Source organism: Tetrao urogallus (assembly GCF_951394365.1).
Source record: "Tetrao urogallus genome assembly, chromosome: 14".
Classification (NCBI taxonomy): Eukaryota; Metazoa; Chordata; class Aves; order Galliformes; family Phasianidae; genus Tetrao; species Tetrao urogallus.
Genome location: NC_136827.1, coordinates 13605895 through 13626585, shown reverse-complemented (window position 1 = coordinate 13626585; position 20691 = coordinate 13605895). Strand labels below are relative to the sequence as shown.

The window sequence follows — 20691 nt, the reverse complement described above, 5'->3', positions numbered from 1 at the left end:
TCACTTCAATTTCTCGTAGCACCGAAGCAGTACAAACTCAATTCTGCACTGCGTGCCTCGTGCTGAAGTAGTACAAACAGGGACTGCTCAGACAGCACCGAACAGGGAGAAAACCCAGACAAATTCAAGCCAGAAAGAAACATTTCCAGATGTACTGTACTGATAGACCTTGTCTGCACTACTATTTTTTTAGAGGTCTGACCACAAGTGTACAGATGGTTGGGAACTCCACTGAACCAATTTAATTTTTCTTGGTAAATACCTCCCTCTCCATGTCATGCTTGCTGGGAAACAGCCTAACAGCCTGGGGCACCAGGGGTACAATGTATGTGGTGTGCAGAGCCTGGGCTTAGGAGGTCCACCCAGGGCTGCTGGGCACCGTGCACAGCTTACATGGCTGAGGACCACAGTCATGCTATGAAGAGGCCAGAAGCAAAGGGAGAAATGTGGGATTTCTCTCCAGTGTGTAGGAAACATCCCATATGGATCTGGAGCCAAGTCCTCTGCAGGAGCTGTCTTGATATGAATGGTCCCAACCAACTCAACCAATGGGACCCTCCTGGTGAGCTGAGGATTTGGGGAGGTGTTAAAGGAAAGGAGCTGTGAACCTGAGCTTCCCCACAGCAGGGCTCATTGCTGCAATGATTCTCCCTGAAGGCAAACCGTGTGGGTGGCTTCCCACACTACAGACCAATGGAGCAGCAACTGGTTTGTGTCTGACGCCCACCCTTTGCCTTTGGGTGGCTCTCATAGGGAGCAAAAAGTTAATTTGTATTACACAGCCTTTCTGAGACAAAGATGAGCTTCTCTTGGCATCCAAGCCTGGTCATGATTGAAGTCGCTTTTCAAAACTGAACCATAAAGTCAGATGCAGTTCAGCAGAAGCCAAGCTCTCTTAATGTCTTAAATAAATAAATAGTCCAGATTTAAACTGTGCCAGAAACTTGAAATAAATACAACCAACACAGCACTGAATCTCTACCCTAACCAAGATTCAGTATGGGCCACAGAAATTCCAAAAAGATGAATGTGAGGTCTTTCATTAATACCCCTTTCAACTTGTAGAAAAAGGTGGGCTTCTGGCATCAAGTTAACATTTAATATTGCAACAGGATCCCCTAACCGCCCTCCGCAAATCCCCTGTCTGCCCGCAATTCATCTCACACGTGTGTTTTCTAATCCTTCTTGTCCCACGTCACTGTAAAAGAAGCACAGCAGCACATACTGAGCGGGCAGGGGGAGATGCAGGGCCTGACAGTGCCACCCCCTCAATTTTCAGTAGCTCCCTGGCTTGCTCGTACAAAAGGCTGTGAGCTCAATCCATCTGCCTCAGGGATGAAAGCAAAGAAGCACACTGTTTGCACGGGCTGCCAAGTCCTGGTGCTCAGCAGTACCTCAGCACCAGCCCATCTTCTGTCATGCGATAAAACAAAGACTGACGGTGATAAACACAGAACAGGTGGAGGTTTAATCAGATCACTAAACCATGTGATTGTGACCTGCAGAGCTATATTAATACAAATGCTTGCACCCACCGCAGCCCAAAGAGACACTCACCTCCCCCAGGGCTGGATGTACAAATTCTGGGATTACTATGGGGTCACAGCTGGGAAATGATGAGAATTGTTGTCTCTTGGGTCAGATTTAGAAAAGCAGAGAGAAATCCATCCTTTTTACCGTCTATGTTATCACAGCAAGACAGGTGCAATTAAAAAAAGACCAGCACATGACTGTCCCCTCGTGCAGCGTTATCATGAGGACCCATCACTCAGAGACTCCCATGTGATTATTGCAGCAGTGGGTTCCTACATGGCACAGCACCAACCCTGGCCATCCACGGCCACCATGTCTCTGCCATTTAGGATTAAGGCTCGGATGCACTGAGCTCAGCAGCTACTCAAGACTGACAATTTTCATGATATAAAATTCCCACACATTTTAATTAATGCAGATTCAGCAAAGAAACCCTTCAGCAAAAGAAAATCCTGCCTTGTTGCTCCATTCTGCTGGCATAATGCAAGTTGACTTCCCAAGAGTCTCATGAACGAAAGCAGAAGGATGGGACAGTCATAAAACGAGCGAACTCTCCAATGGGTTTGACCAGATGCCATGCAGACAAGCAACCCCAAGATCTGTTTCTTGTGCCAGGAGGTGCTGGGGGAAGAGTGTTTGGACAGAAACCTGCCATTGTTGATATGGGGATGAAAGATGGTTGTTCTGCAGAATAAAAAATGTAACTGGAGGGGAGCACAACCACTGAACCGTTCATCACAAAGCAGAAGCCCAACAGGAACAGCTGTTTCCATCTCTTTTATACAAATGTTTCATGATCTGAACAGGTTTCCTCCCAAATCCACCCTCATTCTTGGAGTTGTCTCCAACAACTCCAAACAAATGAACTTATTCATCATCTTTACTGGTTTTCCCACTCAGCCTCTTTGCATCTTCCAAAAGACAAAAGTTCCCTGATCTCTCTCCACTTCTGCATCTCACATAACACCTGGAGCTTTATGATCCCAGCTGGCATGAGAAGTGTTTGGCTTGTGTTGGTAGCAGAGCAATGAGAGAAAAGTGCAGTGATCCATGTGTGGATGTTGTCTGGATTCACACCCACGTCCGCATAAGCCGGGCAAGTGGCACTTCTTTGTGAACAACTGTTGCCACATAATTACTTTCTTCAAATCCTCTTAGGATTCAGCTATAGCCAGCTTTGGGTCTCACTTACAAGCTACAGTTCTCCCTCCCATAAAAGCATGATGAGCTATGAGCAGATCTGGTGACATGACAGCATGCTATTTGGGTGCCAGAGTTCAGTTCACTCTATTTTAAGGAAACTCTTACAAGAACTGAAAGGGACTCTCTTGACCAGAAATCTGTAAAATAGCCCAAAATCTACCGATAGATTTATACTTTTGGGGAATCAACCCGGAAAGATAATGCCAACACAAAGCACACTGGGTTTGGAACACGTTCCCATCCTATTGCAGAGGGGATGGTTAGAAAATGGTGGCACTACTGTCTCAATGAGACAGCGTGAAGACAGCAGGTACCAGCCAAGCCAGGCTGTCAGGAATCAGTTCTGCAGAGATCGCTGCTCACATGGGTGACAGCCATCCATTATTTGACCAAGGAAGAGAAGGAAACAGCTGATATGCAGCTCCCAGGTGAGTCAGTCCATGAGCACTGACCCAGGAAGCCTCAGTGCCTCCCCTCCGGACTGGCAGCAATGACGGGGCTGGCAGCAAAAACACCACGTCTAGATAAATGACTTCATATGTCAAGACAAAGATACGGTTACACAGAGCTTCTCCTTGAGGATACGGTCGTCAGGTTTATTTTTGTAGTTTTCATTACAGTCCAAATAACGTCGGCAGACTTAGAAAAAATAAATTTTCAGAGCTTTCTCCCATCGATGTCACCATTTTTAATTAACTTTTGCTGAAGCGGTCTCAAGACAAATGTTGCTGCGAAAGGACCAGTTCCTGGTGCACTGCTCTGGGCCTCAGTGCTCCAACGCCTTGCAAAGCCTCAGGGCAGCAGTGCCCGGCCCAGGCAGCCCCAGGCAGCACGGAACCTTTGCACACGTGGTGTGCAGACACAGCTCCAGATGTCCTCGGGACCTTCCACCAACACCCAAAAGGGGCAGGGAACGGTCGCCAGGAAGGAGCCAATGGAACATAGCTGGCAGCAGCTTTTATGCTCAAAGAGACGCAGAGCAGAGTGACATTTTTCCATGAGCTGCAGAGATCTGCAATGGGATCCTATTTTGAAAGGCTAAGATGTGCAAACGTATCCATTAAAAAGGGAGTGCCTGCATTTCTATGGCCCGTTTTGTCAAAAGCCCTTCCCAGACGTTTGTTCATCACCACGCGGATGCTTTCATGCGTGGTTTCTGGGTAATTTTTAAAAATCCTGGCACAGGTTTTTCTACACAGGAAAAAATTCTGATTGTTGTTTAGTGCAAGAAAATCCTGTTTATATTACTACTGTGATTATAGCATCCTGGCCTCCTGTGGGTAAAGTCAGACCGAGGAACCAAACCCTGATGAAAGAAAGTGACTGGCACGGCATGGAATGTAAAGAACTTCTCATGAAAACTGAGGTTAGGAGGATTCAGAAACATTTAAAACCTTGAAGACATTCAGAAGACCTTTTCTCATTCTAAATTAAAGAAACTATAGAAAAGTACTTCATCTGAATGGCTTCAGTAGGTAGGGAACCATGTCCTGAGGTTACAGTAATGAGTACTTCATACACTTGAGCTCAGTAGATGCAATGCAACTCGGAAAGACAAGATCACTGCTAATTTCAAAAAGAAACACTTTCATTTGATAATTTTCTACATCTATTTAATCATCGTGAAAGAATCATGATGACTTACAAATGCAGAATTGCAGACCCAGACATAGGAACAGAAATAGCAGAGAGCTTCTATCACGCACAAGTGCAAAACAAAGAACCCGTGTTGGAGCTCAGTGCATTGCATTTGGCCTGCTGGAAAACATCTGCCATTTGTCAGGGCTACAGAGCAAACAGAGTCCTCTCCTCCTTGATCTCCAGCAATTAGGGAAATTCTGTTGTGCTAATTACCTGGAGAGACAAAGCAGGGAGAAGACAGATAGCAAAGTGACACTTGGAGACAACATTTACACCAGTAAAAATGTGGCAGATATTTCAACTTGCTGGGAACCACGGAGCAGATGTTCCCAGCAAGATGGAAAAGCCCATCCACGTGCTTTAAAATGTAAAAATTATCATTAAAAAAAGTGCAGCAAGACAGCCTCTGGCATTGCTGAGAACGCAGAGGTATGGAGGATTTTAAGCCGTCAGTTCCCTCAGAACACGTGGTTTGGATTGCCCAAAATGGAGCACCGCGCCGTCCCACAGGCTGAAGCACCACTCGACCTTTGCGTTGCGTCCGTTATTGGGAAATATTTGTCACATATTAACTGGAACATCAGATTACCACACTGAGTATTTAACACTGCTTTGTAATATAGACATACGTTCAAAAGCGTACGATAACCTCTCATCATGGATTCAAGATGAAGACGGGGATACGCGTCTCCCGGCAGCCAGGAAATCAGTTTGGGCTCCTCAGCAATGCTGAGCACAAAGCCTCAGGAGGTACAGCTAAACAAAAAGGCACGCGGCTGCAGCAGGCACACAGCTGTGAGCAAGGAGTCTGCAAGCACCAAGGTTTAGTTTTGCTTTTAGCCCACCTCCACTTGCTCCTGAGCTGAAGACTGCCCTAAATGCCATGTAAGCAAATGCTCCTGCACCTGCTGAGATGTAGCTTATGGGGAAGGCGATGTGAGGACCCCATCCAGGGGGACAGGCTGAGCGTAATGCAACAGGGCGTCTCTGCACAGCTCACCAGGCCTGGCTCAGTGCATGACAACAATAAAAAGACTGAGCTGCTGCTGTGCTGCGAGCCAACATGTGGGGACAGCCTGTCCTCGGCCTGGCCAGCACCAGCAGCACGCAACGGCTGCAGACCCCAAAATAGCTGCAAGCACTGAAAATTGAAAGGCTCTGCTCCTCAGCACAGCAGGGCCATCATCTCCACCACCCCAACCTCACCACTACTGAGCCACCTCCACCACCCCAACCCTCACCATTGCTGGGCCACCTCCACCACCACCCCACTGCTCATCACAGTGGGATCAACATCATCTCCCCTTTCTTCACTGCACCAGGGCCCACTGCACCCACTGCTGCCCCCTCAGGACACCCATGAATGTATTCCTCCCACTCCTCACAGAAATTCCGTAACGATGAAGAAGCAAAACTGATACAAAGTGTTCCCCTCCCCTACACCCCATCCCGCAATGCTTTTGGTGAATAGATAAAGCAGAACAAATCTCCACGCATCCCTGTGAATCCCACAAACGCAGGTGCTGAGAGAAAACACAGAGACCTTTCTGAGCATCCCGAACATCAGAGGCGTGGCAGCAGCTTTATTTAAGCTCTTTCCCTGTTGCTGTAATGTTTTATGATCGGGATTTCTCTGTGGCCCTGATGAAACGGCCGGGCCCCCTCTGCTGGCCGCCAGCCCCAGCACCTCAGCACCCATCCAGACCAGAAAGAAGCAACAAAACCCCAAAACAGACTGCATTTAAAGCAAAACGGGTCTTTTACAAAACAAACCCAGAGCACAGGGGAGCTGTGTGGGTCTGTGAGCGCTGCTCATGCTGGAAGAGGCAGCGGCTGCCACGGCTGAAGTGCCAGCTTCAAGTTTTGGGGTTGCTGGATCCTTTTGTGGGGCAAGCGAGCTGGGCCCACACTGATAGTTTGCAATTTGGCACTGAAAAAAGCATCGTGTGTAAAAGTTCCTTTGATTTGGTCCAAAATAGCTGTTAGATTTCATGACTGCTCCACAGCACATCCCCACCTAAGCACAGCAGAGGGGCCCAGGAGCAGCCATGGCCACCCCAAAGCTCCCTGCCAACAGACAAGCACTCGGCTCACAAATTACCTGGGCATTCGTTGCTAATGACTGTAACAAGCAATTCAACAGCACGTGGGAAAGCCTTCCCCCCTCTCTCTTCCCTATCTCTTGACCAGCAAACCCAGTGACCCAGAAAAGAATTGGGACCTGGCAACAAAGGAACTCTTAAATCTCAATTGCTTTCTGCAGAGCAAAGGAAAAGCTCCTTGACCACTTAATCACATCAGCAGTGCCCTCTGCATGGGCCCAGCAAGAGCCCACAGAGCCAATGGGCTGTGCTTCAGAGGGCAGGAAATATATTTGTCCATCAGATTCCAAGGAACTGAAAGCAGCCCTGGTGTGGCCAATGTGGTTGGGTTCCAAGGCACACGGGACACCCACAGCTTTCCTCCTGACAGCCCGCTGGTGCCACTGCAGCAGGACACTGCAGAGAAGCATTGCTGATACATTTCCGAGGCCATTACATGTCATCTTACAGGGGAAAAAAAACAACCAACCAACAGACACACATCTTTTTTTGTGCTGTAAGTATGGACAAATAACTGAGCATCCTGCTGTGATTCTTATCCAGGATGTCAGGAAAACGTCAGACATTTGCCAGCAGTGCTCCTGCATGCAACACTCAGGGTGGGTTTTCTCTTTAAAAGCACAACTGAATGATCTGCTGCTCACGGGGCTTTGTAGCAGACCACTGCATTCCCAACCACCAAAGCACTGCATATCTTTCACACATCTTTCACTACTTCTGTAGGGAAAAAAAACAACAGAGAAGGTTGGAAGTGCCTCAGCCCAGAGTCATTCAAGCCATCAGTGTGACAGCACAGCACTCACTGAGTCTTGCTATAAATGAGATTCCTTTACAAACGAATCTAAGCTGTTTATTGTTTCCAAGGAGCATGCACTTCCACAGCAGAACAGGAAGTTTTGACAGTTTAAGAAGTTCATTAAACTCTGGGAGGAAATCTAAACAATCAGCGACAGCTTTCATACGGCAAAGCAGCGCCGGAGATGTCGCTCCCTCCTAAGAGCAGAGAGGCTGCAGCTTTTAATTATCACACTTGCATTAAGCCACAGTGATTTTGTTACTGCTTCTAAATTGTTTTGGCCCAACACCCGGTGCTCACAACCGAGCAAAGCTGTTCACTCCGCTGTTCATACAGCTGAGAATCCAAACCTCCAACTCCTTGATCTATATGCAGGCCATAGCGAGGCGGTGGAAGAAATCAACAGCCCCCCAACACGAGGCAGGCATTCAGCTTGGAGAAACATTTTTTACATGGTATAGGTGGATACAGAGCTGGCAGCTCCCAGGCAGTGCGGTGTGGCTGTGCTGATCCCTCTGCACTTACCTGGTGGGCACATGCAGTCGGACGGAGCCTCTCTCGCCGTCCGCAGCTTTGCGAGTCCTTCGCCCAGCTTCTGTTTGGAGAAGGAATAAGAACAGCCATTTAGGGAACACGTTCTATCTCACAGCATACTGTGTGTGCATACCAACAGCCCAAGCGTCCAGTGAGCTTCCTTTGAGGAAGATGGTTTCACCCTGCTGTGTTTAGCTTTGCAAGACAAAGCGTAGAGCAGCACACAATATATTGAATGTTTCAAGCAATGACACCCATTCTGCACACCCCAAAGTCACCTGGGCCGAGCCCCACGGGCTGGATTTGTGCACATGCATGGGACAGTTATCAGTCCCAAGTTAGATATTATTAAGTTCCGTGTTGAGCTTTCTCAGTGCATTTGTCGGCAGAAGCAGTGCTGCAGAGAACTCTGTGCTGCTCCACTGGCCAAAGGCAAAGTGATGCAAATGCTGCTCTGCCACCAAGCACAGCAATGCAGGTCACCTAGCAGGGGATGCTCACACAACACCTGATGCTGCTGATTTTGTATCTGTACTCACGCTACGTGAAGCACTATGGTTCTCTTTAGGAGCGGGGTGAGGGGGTGATGGGCAGACACTGTGGTGCTCACACACCCCCAGATCCACCTCAAGACCAACACAGTGCCATCGTAAGGCGAAGAAGTGATCGGCAGGATTACTATAACAAGTATAAATTCCCCAAATCTGCCCACGTGGCATATTGCAGACAGATGTGAGCACATTCTGCCTGTTCTCTAAGCCAACCAAAATGTTCGTGCCTGCATTTAGGGCAGTGCCAAGTTGGAGTTACTGAGTCCTGACGACAGGCAAGTTATGTGAGCTGAGGCACAGCGCTTGTGGCTGGGGTAGCCCTGCAAGAGTAGGGGCAATTCACTCAGTCATTACTCTCTGAGTCCTTTTGAATCCTCTGACTCACCCAAAGCATCTACCAGGAGAGCAACAGCAATCCGATAACTGGAGTCTGTACTCCAACATTTATAAGAGAGAAAACTCATGTTCTTATTGAGTTTTGGGTGCTCAGGCTTGACCTTTATGCAGCTGATGATCAAGTCCGTGTTCAAATGTCTGACGACTGCAGACTATTCAGGAATTCAGCTACCTGAGAGCTAGATTCTGGTCCTTTATTCTGGAGATTGTTTTCTCTGTTGCTGAAATGCTGTGCATCCTTTTCGAGCTGCTTGAATGTGATGCACATAGATCCTGAAAGCATCCACGTGGTTTCACAGCGCCAGACAGAGAAGCTGTCCTAAGGGAAGCGTGAGAGCAGCACACACGCTTTGCTTGAGAGAAAGCAGCAAAAAAGTGATCTAAAGAGACTTTTATGACATCCACTTAGAATCTAACAAAGTATCACTGGAATTTTATATGTTTTAAATTACTTGGATGGCAAAGGTGCTCGAGGAAAAGAGAAGCAGCTCTGCCATTCTTTCATTCTGTAGGCACTGCTGGGAACACCAGGGGAGAGCCTGCCCTGTCCTGGATGCTGGAAGGAGTCCTCTGTTCTCCCATTGAATTGTTCTCGTCATGAAGCTGATTAATCCGGACACTCTCTGCCTACTGCAGACAATGAATCCTTTGTGAACAAAACGGTCTGGCTTTGTTTACAACAACTGGACACTCCTCTCATCCCCACGTTAACTTTTTCACTCCAGCACAAATGTGACGCGCTCCAAATTCGGGCTTTTGCTGTGGACGCAGTGGAGATGCCACCACACTTTGGACAGCACTGCTGGGAAGGCTTTGGAGGCATCAGCCCAGGACCCTGCAGGGCTAAAGGAACACACGAGGGAAAGCAAAGGTCCTGCAACCCCAAAGCCATCATCTCTGTGCCGTTAGATGGATGCCCATCACGAGGCTAGAAGTTTGACTGCAGTTGTCCAAATTGGCTTTCATACCCTTAACTACACACTTACCCCTTCTTTATTACTTCCTATCCTCTCTTACTCAGCAAACACTTAAACAACACTCAAAGCAATGCAAACCAGCATGTTTGCGTTGCGCCTGCAGCTCTTCCATACATTGCACCCGCAGACCCCAGCAGCAGCACAGGCAGTAACTGTGCGCGCAGTGACAGAGAACAAAGTACGAGGGGTCGTGCACAGAGAGCATATGGAGCTTTGGTTTCACTTCTGAAATACTGTGGTAAACTTCAAAGAAGGACCAGAACGGAGTTTAACAAAAAAACTGACCCCAGGCATCGGCTGATGTTTGTGGCCATGGAAATATTCCCTCTCTCCCAAGAAACTCCCAAGCACAGAAGGACAGATGCTGCCCAGTGAGAGCCTTATGTAATGAAGAGGAATGTGACCACGATACAGATGTGTTCTCGACCTTTATCATAAATGAATAAGCTCGTTTACAGTGATGATTAATAGCTAGAGCGATGGCTCCCATGCATTCCTTGAATCCGTTACCCATGATTTCGGCATTGACAAAAGTTTGGTCATACTGAACGTTTCAACAAGCTCGCTCTTGCATTAGAAGCCCAATTATGTGGTTTTGCTTTATTTTCCCCTGCACAATCTCCACTCGAGCACTCCCAGTACAAAACAAGCTTTCCACACTTAACTAAATCTCAGCAAGAGGCTGCACATGATCTTAGGCAGTGCCACAGAAACCGTTCCCATTGCTAAGCACATTTATTGGCATAACTGGAACAGAATCACGGCCACGGCCGGCAGGCTGGTTCCTGCCTGCAGAAAAAACGTTAACTAGATTTTGTGATTACGCCTCACAAGCACCCCTCTGTTCTGGCATTCAGGGCTTACACACACACACACAGTTTTTTTGCATTCCGCGTGATCGAGACCCATCACAGAGACCCGGGGAGTGGCGGTGTCCCAGCCCAGCTTCGCCAGGAGGTTCGCCTACAGAGAGGAACCCCGGGCGGAGAACAGCTCGTCAATGGGAGGAACGTGTCAGCACAGAAAGCTTTAGCGGTCGATTTCAGAGCTCTCGGAACCGGGAGGTGGGGACGCAGACGGGCGCTGCTCCGCCGCGCAGTTCAGCACCGCCGCAGCACGCGGAGCGCGGAGGCGCGGATCCCGTCCGGGAATTTCTGACGAAGGAATTCCAGCCCATTGCGCCCGGACAAACGGCACTTCGGTACTCGGATTACCTTTGCCGGTGAATACAACGAGGGGGAAAGCGGCGGGGTCTCGCGCGTTAAACCTTTCCAAAGTGCAATGAAAACGAGGGGGGAAAAAAGTTCGGCGAGAGGGAAAAAGCAGCCGGGAAGGGAGGCGGCTGCCGGGGAGCCCCGAGCCGAGCCCCGCCGCACTCACCTCGCGCAGGAGCTGCTCCACGCGGGGCTGCAGCGCGTCCAGCAGCGGCCCGGGGCCGGCGGCGCCGCGCTCCTCCAGGGCGGCCAGGCGGCCCTGCAGCTCGGCGGTCTTAGCGCCCAGCAGCAGGCACACGGCCACGGCGGTGAGCGAGAGGAGCAGGCACAGCGCGGAGGTGGCGGTGCCCGCCGAGCCGCTGCCGCCCGCGCTCATCGCGCCGCGATCGGACCCGCTCGGCTGCCGGCCGCCTCCCGCCGGCGGCTCATCCAGCGCCCGCCCCGCCGCCGAAATGGGGCCGGCAGCTGCGGAGCGGCCGCTCTCCTCCGCTCTCGCCTCGCCGGCCCGAGTCTTAAACGGAGGAAGCGGGGGGTGGCGGCTCTCCCCTCCCCGCGCCGGGGACGGGGGGATGCTCCGAGAGCGGCCCGCCGCCCCCCGGGGGGATTACGCGGTGCAGATCCCACCCCCGCCGCCCCGCTCTGCCCTGCCCTGCCCGCCGCCGGCCCCCCGCGGGGAGCGCTCCCAGCCCGGGCCGGGCGGTGCGGGGCGCTGGGAGCTCCTCACGGCCGGGCCGCCCCGCTCCGATCCCGGCCGCTCCGCGCGGGGATGGCGCCCTCCAGCGGAGCCGCCCGCGGCGGCACCGCGACTGAGCGCGAGCCGTGAGAGCGCCGAGCGCGGGGAGCCGCTTCTTCTTGCACTTCTGATTTTATTCTGTCTAGCGGGGAGTCTTAAGTTCTGCTCCTGTATTAACACTGAACACCTCCAGACTTGGCCAGACGTCGGCTTTCTCTGTCACAGATTGCAGCACTCCAACTCTTGACTCATCTATAAAACATCATCAGATAACCCTCAGCTCATATGCTGCAAACACAAATTAGCAAAAGCTACACGTACTGCATAAGCAAGAGTACGCAACCTTTCACTTTCTAATTCTGATAGTGCCGTTTTGTAGTTATTTTTACAGATAGAGCAGCATATATATTTTTCTTTCTCATCTGCCTTTGATTTGCATTACTTATGCTGATACGCTCAGCCAAGTGCCTGCTTTGCACCTGAGGAATGCGTGGGACAGAAAGCAGGGTGGGAGGATTCACACTGTCCTCCTCAATCCCACCACGCTCACTGCTGACCAGGTCCAAACCATTCAGTTCCATCCTGCAGAGGAGAAACAACAATATGAGCAGCCCAGCAAGGGGGTCTGGCTGAGGGCACAGCTCCAAGCTCAGCAGGTGGCACTGCTTACAGAAGATAAGCTTTCAAAGCATCCTCCCAGCGACACAGTAACTGATAGGCACGTCTGGAGCCTCGCAAATTAAGACTGCCCCACGTATCTGTGGAACAGACATCGGTTTCAAATCCTTCTGAGCTTCAGGACATACACATGCAAACACAAAACCTGAACTCGGTCTCCTGTGGCGCTGACACAGTTTGCAGTTTCTCTCAAGACAAGATTTGCATGCTAAAGCCTGCAATAAATGGCCAAAACGTGCATACTGCATCTGGAGTGGTAGACAGCCAGGATGAGCCCTCCCCACCTGCCCAGTAAGCCCTCCACACTGCACCGAGGGCTGGAACAAGAAAACAGCTACTCGCACGTGGAAGGGCAAAAACTACCCAAGAAAATAAAGCAGCACCACTCAGGCCCTGTGCTCAGGAGTTACAAACGAGGACCCATCCTCACCCTTCCTCTATGACAGGTTGATCAGTGTTTCGCAGTTGCCAAAGTTACTTGTTCATCATTGCAGATTGAGCTCCACAGAAATACATATTTGAAGACTTCAGGACCATCTGGTAACCACTGCAAGAGAAGGGCCTAAAGGTGCCACAATGAATTCAGGGCTTATGACCATCTCAGCCAAAAAATGAGACTGCTGCACCTTCCAAGAAGTGGGTGAAGTTTCAAAGAGAAAACAGTTTTCAAAAATGAAAATTACTTTTATTTTTCACTTCGATATCCATAATCAAGACTACAACTGCTCAACAAGATAAACATGACAGTTTACAAAACAGAAGTATTTACAGACTTAACTGTACAAAATAACTTAAAAGTTTACAAAAGTTTCATGCAACCTTTGTTGACTGACACAGTCTAGGAAATCTCCTTGGAGAAGCATAAAAGACATTTGAATTCATTTATTTTTTTAATGGGTCAAAAAAAGGATGCTGCAAGGCTTCATCGAGAGTAATTCTTTTGGCTGGATCATACTCTAGCATCCTGCGAACGAGGTCAAACAGACTTTGATGATCTGTGTCTTGGCAATGCATGAACTCCTAGAAAAACAAACAAAGTATTTAAAAGCTCTTTCACTTTTGGGAACGCAACAGAATGTCATGGTTTTATGCTTCTTGTCACTCCGTGACACGGATAATCACAACCTGCTCTCCTACCTTTAAAGGCTTACAGCGCCGCCTGACGTACCGGCCTGCAGAACTGTGTTCATCCCAGTCCAACTGGTTATGGTGAAAATAGTGCTTTCTGTGGGACGAGGAAAAGATGCTGTCACTATTAGGACTGCTCCCAACTGCTTACACTCAGCTAAAGCTGGCACAATCTCTCACAACAGACTAGCAGCTAACAAGCCTGCAAGTCTTAACTGGAACATCTAAAATTTCTTTTACAATAGGAATATACAAGGCAACTTACTCCTTCTGTCACGTACTTACCTGGATTTCTTGATCATGTGAGCTGGCAGAGGCCCCAGTATTCTTTCCATCATTGCCAAGTGTTCTTTACTATCATGTGTCTGTGTTTAAAAAAAAAAAAAAAAAGCAACATTTGCCAAAGTATCACTGCAGCATCTTCAGATTCCAATTGTTTTGCATGATCTTATCTCTGTAATACTCATTAAACTAGACGTTGAGTATATGGCATTACAAGATCAAAGTCAGGAATCTGTAACAAAAACGTTCCACTTAACTTAACATGCATACCTGAAACACTGTGAATCCCAGGTAATACTCGATTAGAATGCAGCCAATACTCCAAACATCACAGGGTTGCGACCATCCCAGTGCTGCAAAACATGCAAAGTTTCTTTCACTTTTTAATATATGCTTAAAATCTGCAATCCATGAAGAATACATCCAGTTTTCATGCATCGTCTGATGCCTGCCTTCCCCATTCACACCCCTCCCCACCCTGGTTGGTAGGGAGGAGTGATATGTCTCAAGTTCAAGAAATGTTTCCTTCTACTTCAGACTTTCAAAAAGTCACCACCTGTGAGAGATGGCTCAACTGTGAGAACCACGAGGCACCCCTCCAGTTTACTAAATAACGACATCAGGATGAACTGCAGTTATCTGCCAGGAAGCTTGAAGGCTGCCACTGACCTAAGATGACCTCAGGAGCCCTGTAATGTCTCGTGGACACCAGAGTGCTGTGATGTTCATCATCAAAAGTTGCGCTTCCAAAATCAACCACTTTTATGTCTGTGTTCTTTAAGGTGCGTTCATCTCGCTTCTGTAAGAGAATCCAAGTGCTGTTGGTTACTATTTTTAAAAGCATACTCATGCAGAAGATACCACACTATCCATTTAAACTATTTTCAGAATTCCAGTTAGCATAATTGTGCTAAAAAGGAAACTTCAGATGAAGGCAGTTGCAACGCTGAGACAAAAAGCACACGCTTACCATTTTTGCGTTGTACTTCACTATGTAATCAGACTCCACAAATAGAATATTTTCAGGCTTTAAATCTGTATGAGTTAATTTATTATGATGTAAAACTGTAAGAAACAAAGGAAAAATATACCACGGTTAACAGATTAAATTTACCAAAGTGAAAAGAAGAGAGCACATAAACATGTTTGATAACAGTAGTCAGGCTTACTTACAGTTTATAGATTGGCAGATTTGGTAAGCCATATTTCTAATGTCATTAATATGAAATGGCAGAAAGCTATTTTCCTTAATGAAATCATAGGTGCTAAGTCCAAGCAGCTCAAAAACAATGCAAACGTGGCCATGATGATCAAACCATTCCAGCATTTGGACACAGCGGCTTAAAAAAAGAAGAAAAAAGAATATAAATACACAGACTCATTTCTTTGGCGAGTTCTTGGTATGCTCCTCTCCATCCATACTTACAAAGTGCTGCTGGGATCCATGGTGTTCAAGTGTTCCAACACCTGTATTTCTGAGCGGGCCGCCTCTCGGTATCTACCAACATTTTTCACTATTTTAACAGCTACGTGCATTCCTCTCCTTCAGAACAGAGAAATATCACAAACAAAACCGGTTATCATTAAACATCTACACGGCCACAGCAGTCTAGTTACAATAAAATGAACACAAAAAATCAAAGGTCACAGCTGATTACACGCTGGATTAGGGGAAATGTGACTGAAGCAAATTCCAAAGGAAAGCCAGGTATTACTTTTTTTTTTTTTTAAAAGCAGAAACAGTTCTTGTTAAGCTCATACAGCCACAGCACATGCTACATTTCTCATATGCATATGCAACTATTTCTCAGTCTTACACAGCTGATTCACTTTGAATAAACATCAGGAACCCACCCAAAAGATGACACAAAAACCTGCAAATCTCTCTTCTGAGAAAACAACTGCAAGAATTTGTCCATTTTTTTGGCAGCCTACATAACTTGTTCCAGCTCTCAGTGCTCCTAATGGTATCAGTGCATTTATTTTATTGCAGTAATTCATTTTATTGTTTGGATCCTGAATGTTTTGTGCTCGTACAAGCAGATCTGCACTCAGTAGCACACTGAAATGCTAAGGATATTACTGTAAAGAACACAGCTACACTAAGTCCACTCTATCCTATTCTCTCACTGACAATTTTAAAGCGCCTCTGTACTTAAGAATACTTTCTGCCTTCTCAACATGATCTCAGGCTCCAGTAATTAGTGATTTGTACTATGCACTTAGACAGTTTGTAAAGGAATATATATATATACACACACACACAAACACACACAGAATGGGTTATTTTTGAAATAAATCCTTTCAGGCAGATGTTCCCCAAGAAGAATATGGCAAAGGAAATTTACTGTTAAGGACAGATTCTCAAAATCTCAGAGAAAAAGCAACCAGAACTATTTCTTTATATGCCATCTCATACAAAGGCAATACCAAGCGAGGGCTGCCACACAGCAAAAGGAGAAACAAAAAAACTTTAATTTCCGAGCTGAGCAGCACCTTGTGGCACGAGGGGCACTTGCTGACACTTACATATCATGATCTATGCACTCCACCACTTTTCCAAAAGCGCCTTCTCCTAAAGTCGCAACAATTTCATCTAAAAAGAACAAACCGAAGTCAGAATTATGTAACTACTTAGGTAAGAATGAATATTACTAATGCAGATTTTAAAATGTGCCATTACAAAAAGCATAATTACTTTAAATCTCAGCGACAGAACGTGTTATTTTATTGGACAGGCGTCATGAAAACAGTTAGCCAAAAAAAACCCTATCTCTTGCTCTAATCTCAAAACTCAAGTTCATTTACTACTTGCAACTTTTTGAATACAGTACTTAAAACTCTACAGAAAAGAAGATATGCAAAAAAACAAAAGCACGAAAAAAAACAAACAGAACAAAAAGAGCAATGAAGATTTCCTCAGCCCCCCTCCTCTGACATACTATTCTAAACAGACTTTTTTGCTGAAAGGTTTTTTTAAAAAAAGTGTTGAAAAATGTTCTATACATCTTGCTCTTAGAACGTCTCCACTTTCACAGATCAGGTGACCCTCCTCATCATCCTCTACACTCCTGGATCTTTTCCTTCGGTGACTCTTCTGGAAACGGCACCAAGATCGTCCAGCCAATCAATATATCAGAGTGAATTCAGGGCAGAATACGCAATTCATTCAGCGGGGAGATATTCAGGCATTCAGTAACGCACCAGGCCACGAACAGTTGGCAGGAGCAATTTCAAATTCAGTCCCCAGAAATTCACAGGGCACAGTTTATGTTACAGAAGAAAAACATGGCAAGGAACAGATTTTCAGATAAATACTTAAAGCGATAAGGCAACAGAAAAAAACAACACAATTTTGACTCTCAAACAGTGGCTTAATTGAAAACAGATTAAGTATGCAACGTCACTACTTCTAATACTTTGCTATCATATAGCAAAAAGCAATATTTGATTACATAGCTAAGCTTACAATCAGATGAAATGTACATTTTAAAAATAAAGACAATTCTTCTCATCTAAATATTAAAGACTATCAAGTAATCTTACTTCCTTTGTAGATAAAGAGTGAAGAACAATTACTTCAAGCTACTGGTTTGCATGGCATAATCTACTACAACCTGCTGTTTCTATAGCAGGAACATGGCATAAAATACTCAGAGCTAAGATTTACCAGAAAGCATTGTACCCATCATGAGAAATTCAGTGTGCCTTCTATGAAGGCAAGCAGCAAGGTTATCAGATATCTTCAGTGAGACATTAGCTGCCACTGGCCAGGCACATGGCTCAGTACAGTTTCCTGAAATCAGGCGTAGAATTGTGCAGCTTCTCCTCATCAATTTACCAGACATGCATGTTCCATACACCCAATTGGGTTTACTTTTAAAAGGCGTTTTATTTAAATTGCTTTTAATAATAAAATGGATGGCATCTCACAGTCTACCTGAAAACCAGACAGTTTTCTATGCTGCAAGACTGAAGGGATGGCTGCACTGTACTACAGCATCGTTATGTGCCTTTGTTTTCAATGCAACATTTCTCAAAATAACCCCAGTGCTGTGGCTGCTTGCTATCTCCAAACCCAGTGTGCAGCTACTGCTGCCCCCCCAACAGCCCCATCCAAAACTCGCTACTAAGAACATACTCATACCATCACTAATGGATTCAACTACAAATCCTTCAGTAATAAAATAGTTCCCCAAAGTACTGTGATCAGGAATTGAAGTTCTAGCAGTCACTTAAGAAGTCTATTGCCACTAATTCATTAATAATAAAGTTAAAAATTACTCATACCGAATGTGATTGGTGACTGGAGCAATGATGTCTCTTATGCTTCCTTTTATGACTACTTTTCCTGCTCCGACCAGAGGATTTGCTATAGTGATGATGGTGACTCTTTTCATAGTCTCTCTGATAATGCCTGTGGTCATATACTTCACAGAAGTCATTTCTGTACTCCTCAACATATCTCCGGTCATGATGGTCTCTTTCATTTATGGCTCTATCGTCCAAATAATGACTGAAAATATATTTTAAGTGAATGTTCTCCACTTCAAAAACTTGCGGTTCCAACAAGATAAGTGATTGAACTGAGTTACACAGCATCCGTCTTTACACCAAAGAACTTTTCTAATTTACTCCCTCCTCAAAAGAAGTGGAGCTTTTCAGGTTACTTTATTAGGAACTAATGACATTGTCAGTCTCAAATACATAGCAGCCATCCACAGGAACAATAAACACATCATCAGTTCAGTTTGCATAGTAAGAAAGAAGTCTGGCCTCAAAAAGGAGAGGCACTTTCTAAAATACATCAAACAAATCAAGTTACAATCTCCAAAGCCGAAGGATAAAATGCTCCTGCTACAACAATAACCCCCTTCTGTTCTTCCAAAGCTCCAAGTATTGAAAAGGAAAGACAGAACCTGGAGATTCTAAGATTAGCAGTATTGTTCCTTAGTGCTTTACTTCAACCTGAATACTTAGGGAAGTATCTGGATCAAGAATCTTCTGCCCAGAAAAAACAAAAGCCAAACAGCCTTAAAGCCGCAGAGGCAAGGAGCCTCAGCTGCTGAACACATACATACCCCTGCCAGCATTTTACAAGCACGACTATGAGCTCTTAAAACAATTCCACGGGATCTTCTTCTCAAAGCAAAAACAGAAAAACACATCCTTCCAGGGAAAGCAGGGTGGAAGAAAAAGCAAACCACCTCCACATTATTGAAATCTAACTCATACTTACCATTTACAAAACAAGCCTTCTCTTCCCCTCCTTTTGTTCACATTAGAAGTAAGCAAATGGACACACTTTTCACTTGAAATTTAATACTGAATGCTTAACTGTTAATAGTGAACCAAACTAGTACCACTTACTGCTTTTATTAAATAATTCCTATTTAATGATTTAAATACTGCATACGAACTACCTCTTAAGCTTGTCTTGAGTCGAACCTTAAGAAATCACCAGCTCTGCACATCTAGAAACTCTCATCCTGGACATGTATTTTAGATACAATAACAAGTATTAGCACTACTCAATTCAGAGTCTTATACCTTTCTGAAACATGATTTGGTTTATAGTGCTTGCTTTCCTGTCCACTGCTGTGGGACCGTTTCCTGCGCTTACGGCTGCTGCTGTGCTTTCTCTGATCCCAGCTCCTCCTGTCATCCCACTCAGGGCAGTGGCTTTGTTTTGAATGACGCATCTGCTCCTGAAAAACACAACAAAAACAAACAAAAAACACAAACCAAACAAACAACACACAAAAAAAACACACAGAAGACAGAAGTGTTACACTGGTATTTGTAGCTGTGAGTCCATTACTGCAGTTTGATCAAATGACAGAGCTAGAAAACCATTTCCTCAATTCTTCTTCCTCAGCTTCTCCCTCACATTACTGAGGTGAGCAGGCATCGTTTTCCCATCCTAACACTGTTACGAAACACAAATCAAGGCTAAATGGGCCAACTCATCTTTGCTTAATAGCTTCAAACATGTTATTAGAGCGTGTTTTAAATAAACTCTCAAGTGACTGAAGAGAATCATTTCCTTGAAGAGACTTCTCCTGGAGGGACCTTAACCTTCAAATATCTGACAAACTGCAGATTTAGCTCTTCATACCACGGGCGCTTAAGTTACTACATGAAAGCCACATATGTGGGATGTGTTTGTTGGCCTCAAACACATCCCACAAACCTCTTTACGCTGTTGGTTTTTTTTTTTTGTTTTTTTTAAGTAATCATACAGCACATGTTGATAAATTAACCTAACTGAGGTACCACGAGCCAAGCCACAGTTTTTGAACTCTGCCAGCACGCAGGTGCTCCACAATACAGCTGACTTGCCAAAGACAAAACCCACCAACTTCTGTTGCTGGACGTTATATGCAGGAATTCGGTGTTCAAACAGGTACATGCACAGCTGAAAAAGAAAGCAAAGCACAGCTGTAGAACTAAGAGTCCATCAGGATCAACTGCACGCATTTCACCTCCTTTAGCAAAAATAAGCTCACATATTTCTTTCAGTGTTCTTTCTGAAGAGCAAAGTACTTTCACAATACTTAGTGACAGCAAGAACAGAAGTTTAGAAATAACTTCAACATTAAAAAATAAGGGCATTTCACTGTGCAAATTGTCACTAACAAAACTGGTTGCCTCTACACCAACTGGAGGCATGAAGAAAGGAATTTTTAGAATGCATACATGGCAACCTGCTTCTGAAAAAGAAGTCTGCTAAGACACTTAACATTTCTGACAGGCGGGTAGTTAAAAAAAAAAATCACTTGCTAATTTTATGGAAATGTTTTAAATACTGCAAAACTAAGTGACTGGACCATCTGAATCAGATTCAGCTCTCCTGAAAATCTTATTCACGTTAGTAAGAAATAAAAATATGAATCCATCAATAAACATGCCTGAAGGGTCAA

At 45.8% G+C, this 20691-nt stretch overlaps 2 protein-coding genes across 2 annotated transcripts in view; both read right to left on the bottom strand.

Moving 5' to 3' along the window:
• COL23A1 (collagen type XXIII alpha 1 chain) overlaps nt 1-12895 on the bottom strand; it is a gene marked incomplete at both ends in the record, with an annotated part of 151066 nt that extends 138171 nt beyond the window's left edge. Inside the window, 5 exon segments of the mRNA XM_079542266.1 lie at nt 7801-7870; nt 11114-11537; nt 11539-11804; nt 12160-12262; nt 12837-12895. Coding sequence (XP_079398392.1) covers nt 7801-7870; nt 11114-11537; nt 11539-11804; nt 12160-12262; nt 12837-12895 — 922 coding nt within the window.
• A 345-nt stretch (nt 12896-13240) lies between these two features.
• On the bottom strand, nt 13241-20180 carry CLK4 (CDC like kinase 4; the record flags this gene model as incomplete). Its single annotated transcript, XM_079542182.1, has 13 exons — nt 13241-13378; nt 13496-13583; nt 13772-13851; nt 14039-14121; nt 14438-14567; nt 14739-14833; nt 14942-15108; nt 15195-15311; nt 16298-16364; nt 16775-16865; nt 18059-18284; nt 19319-19476; nt 20127-20180. The coding sequence occupies 13 exons, from the start codon at nt 20178-20180 to the stop codon at nt 13241-13243; spliced, it is 1494 nt and encodes a 497-aa protein (XP_079398308.1).
• Nucleotides 20181-20691: the final 511 nt, after the last annotated feature.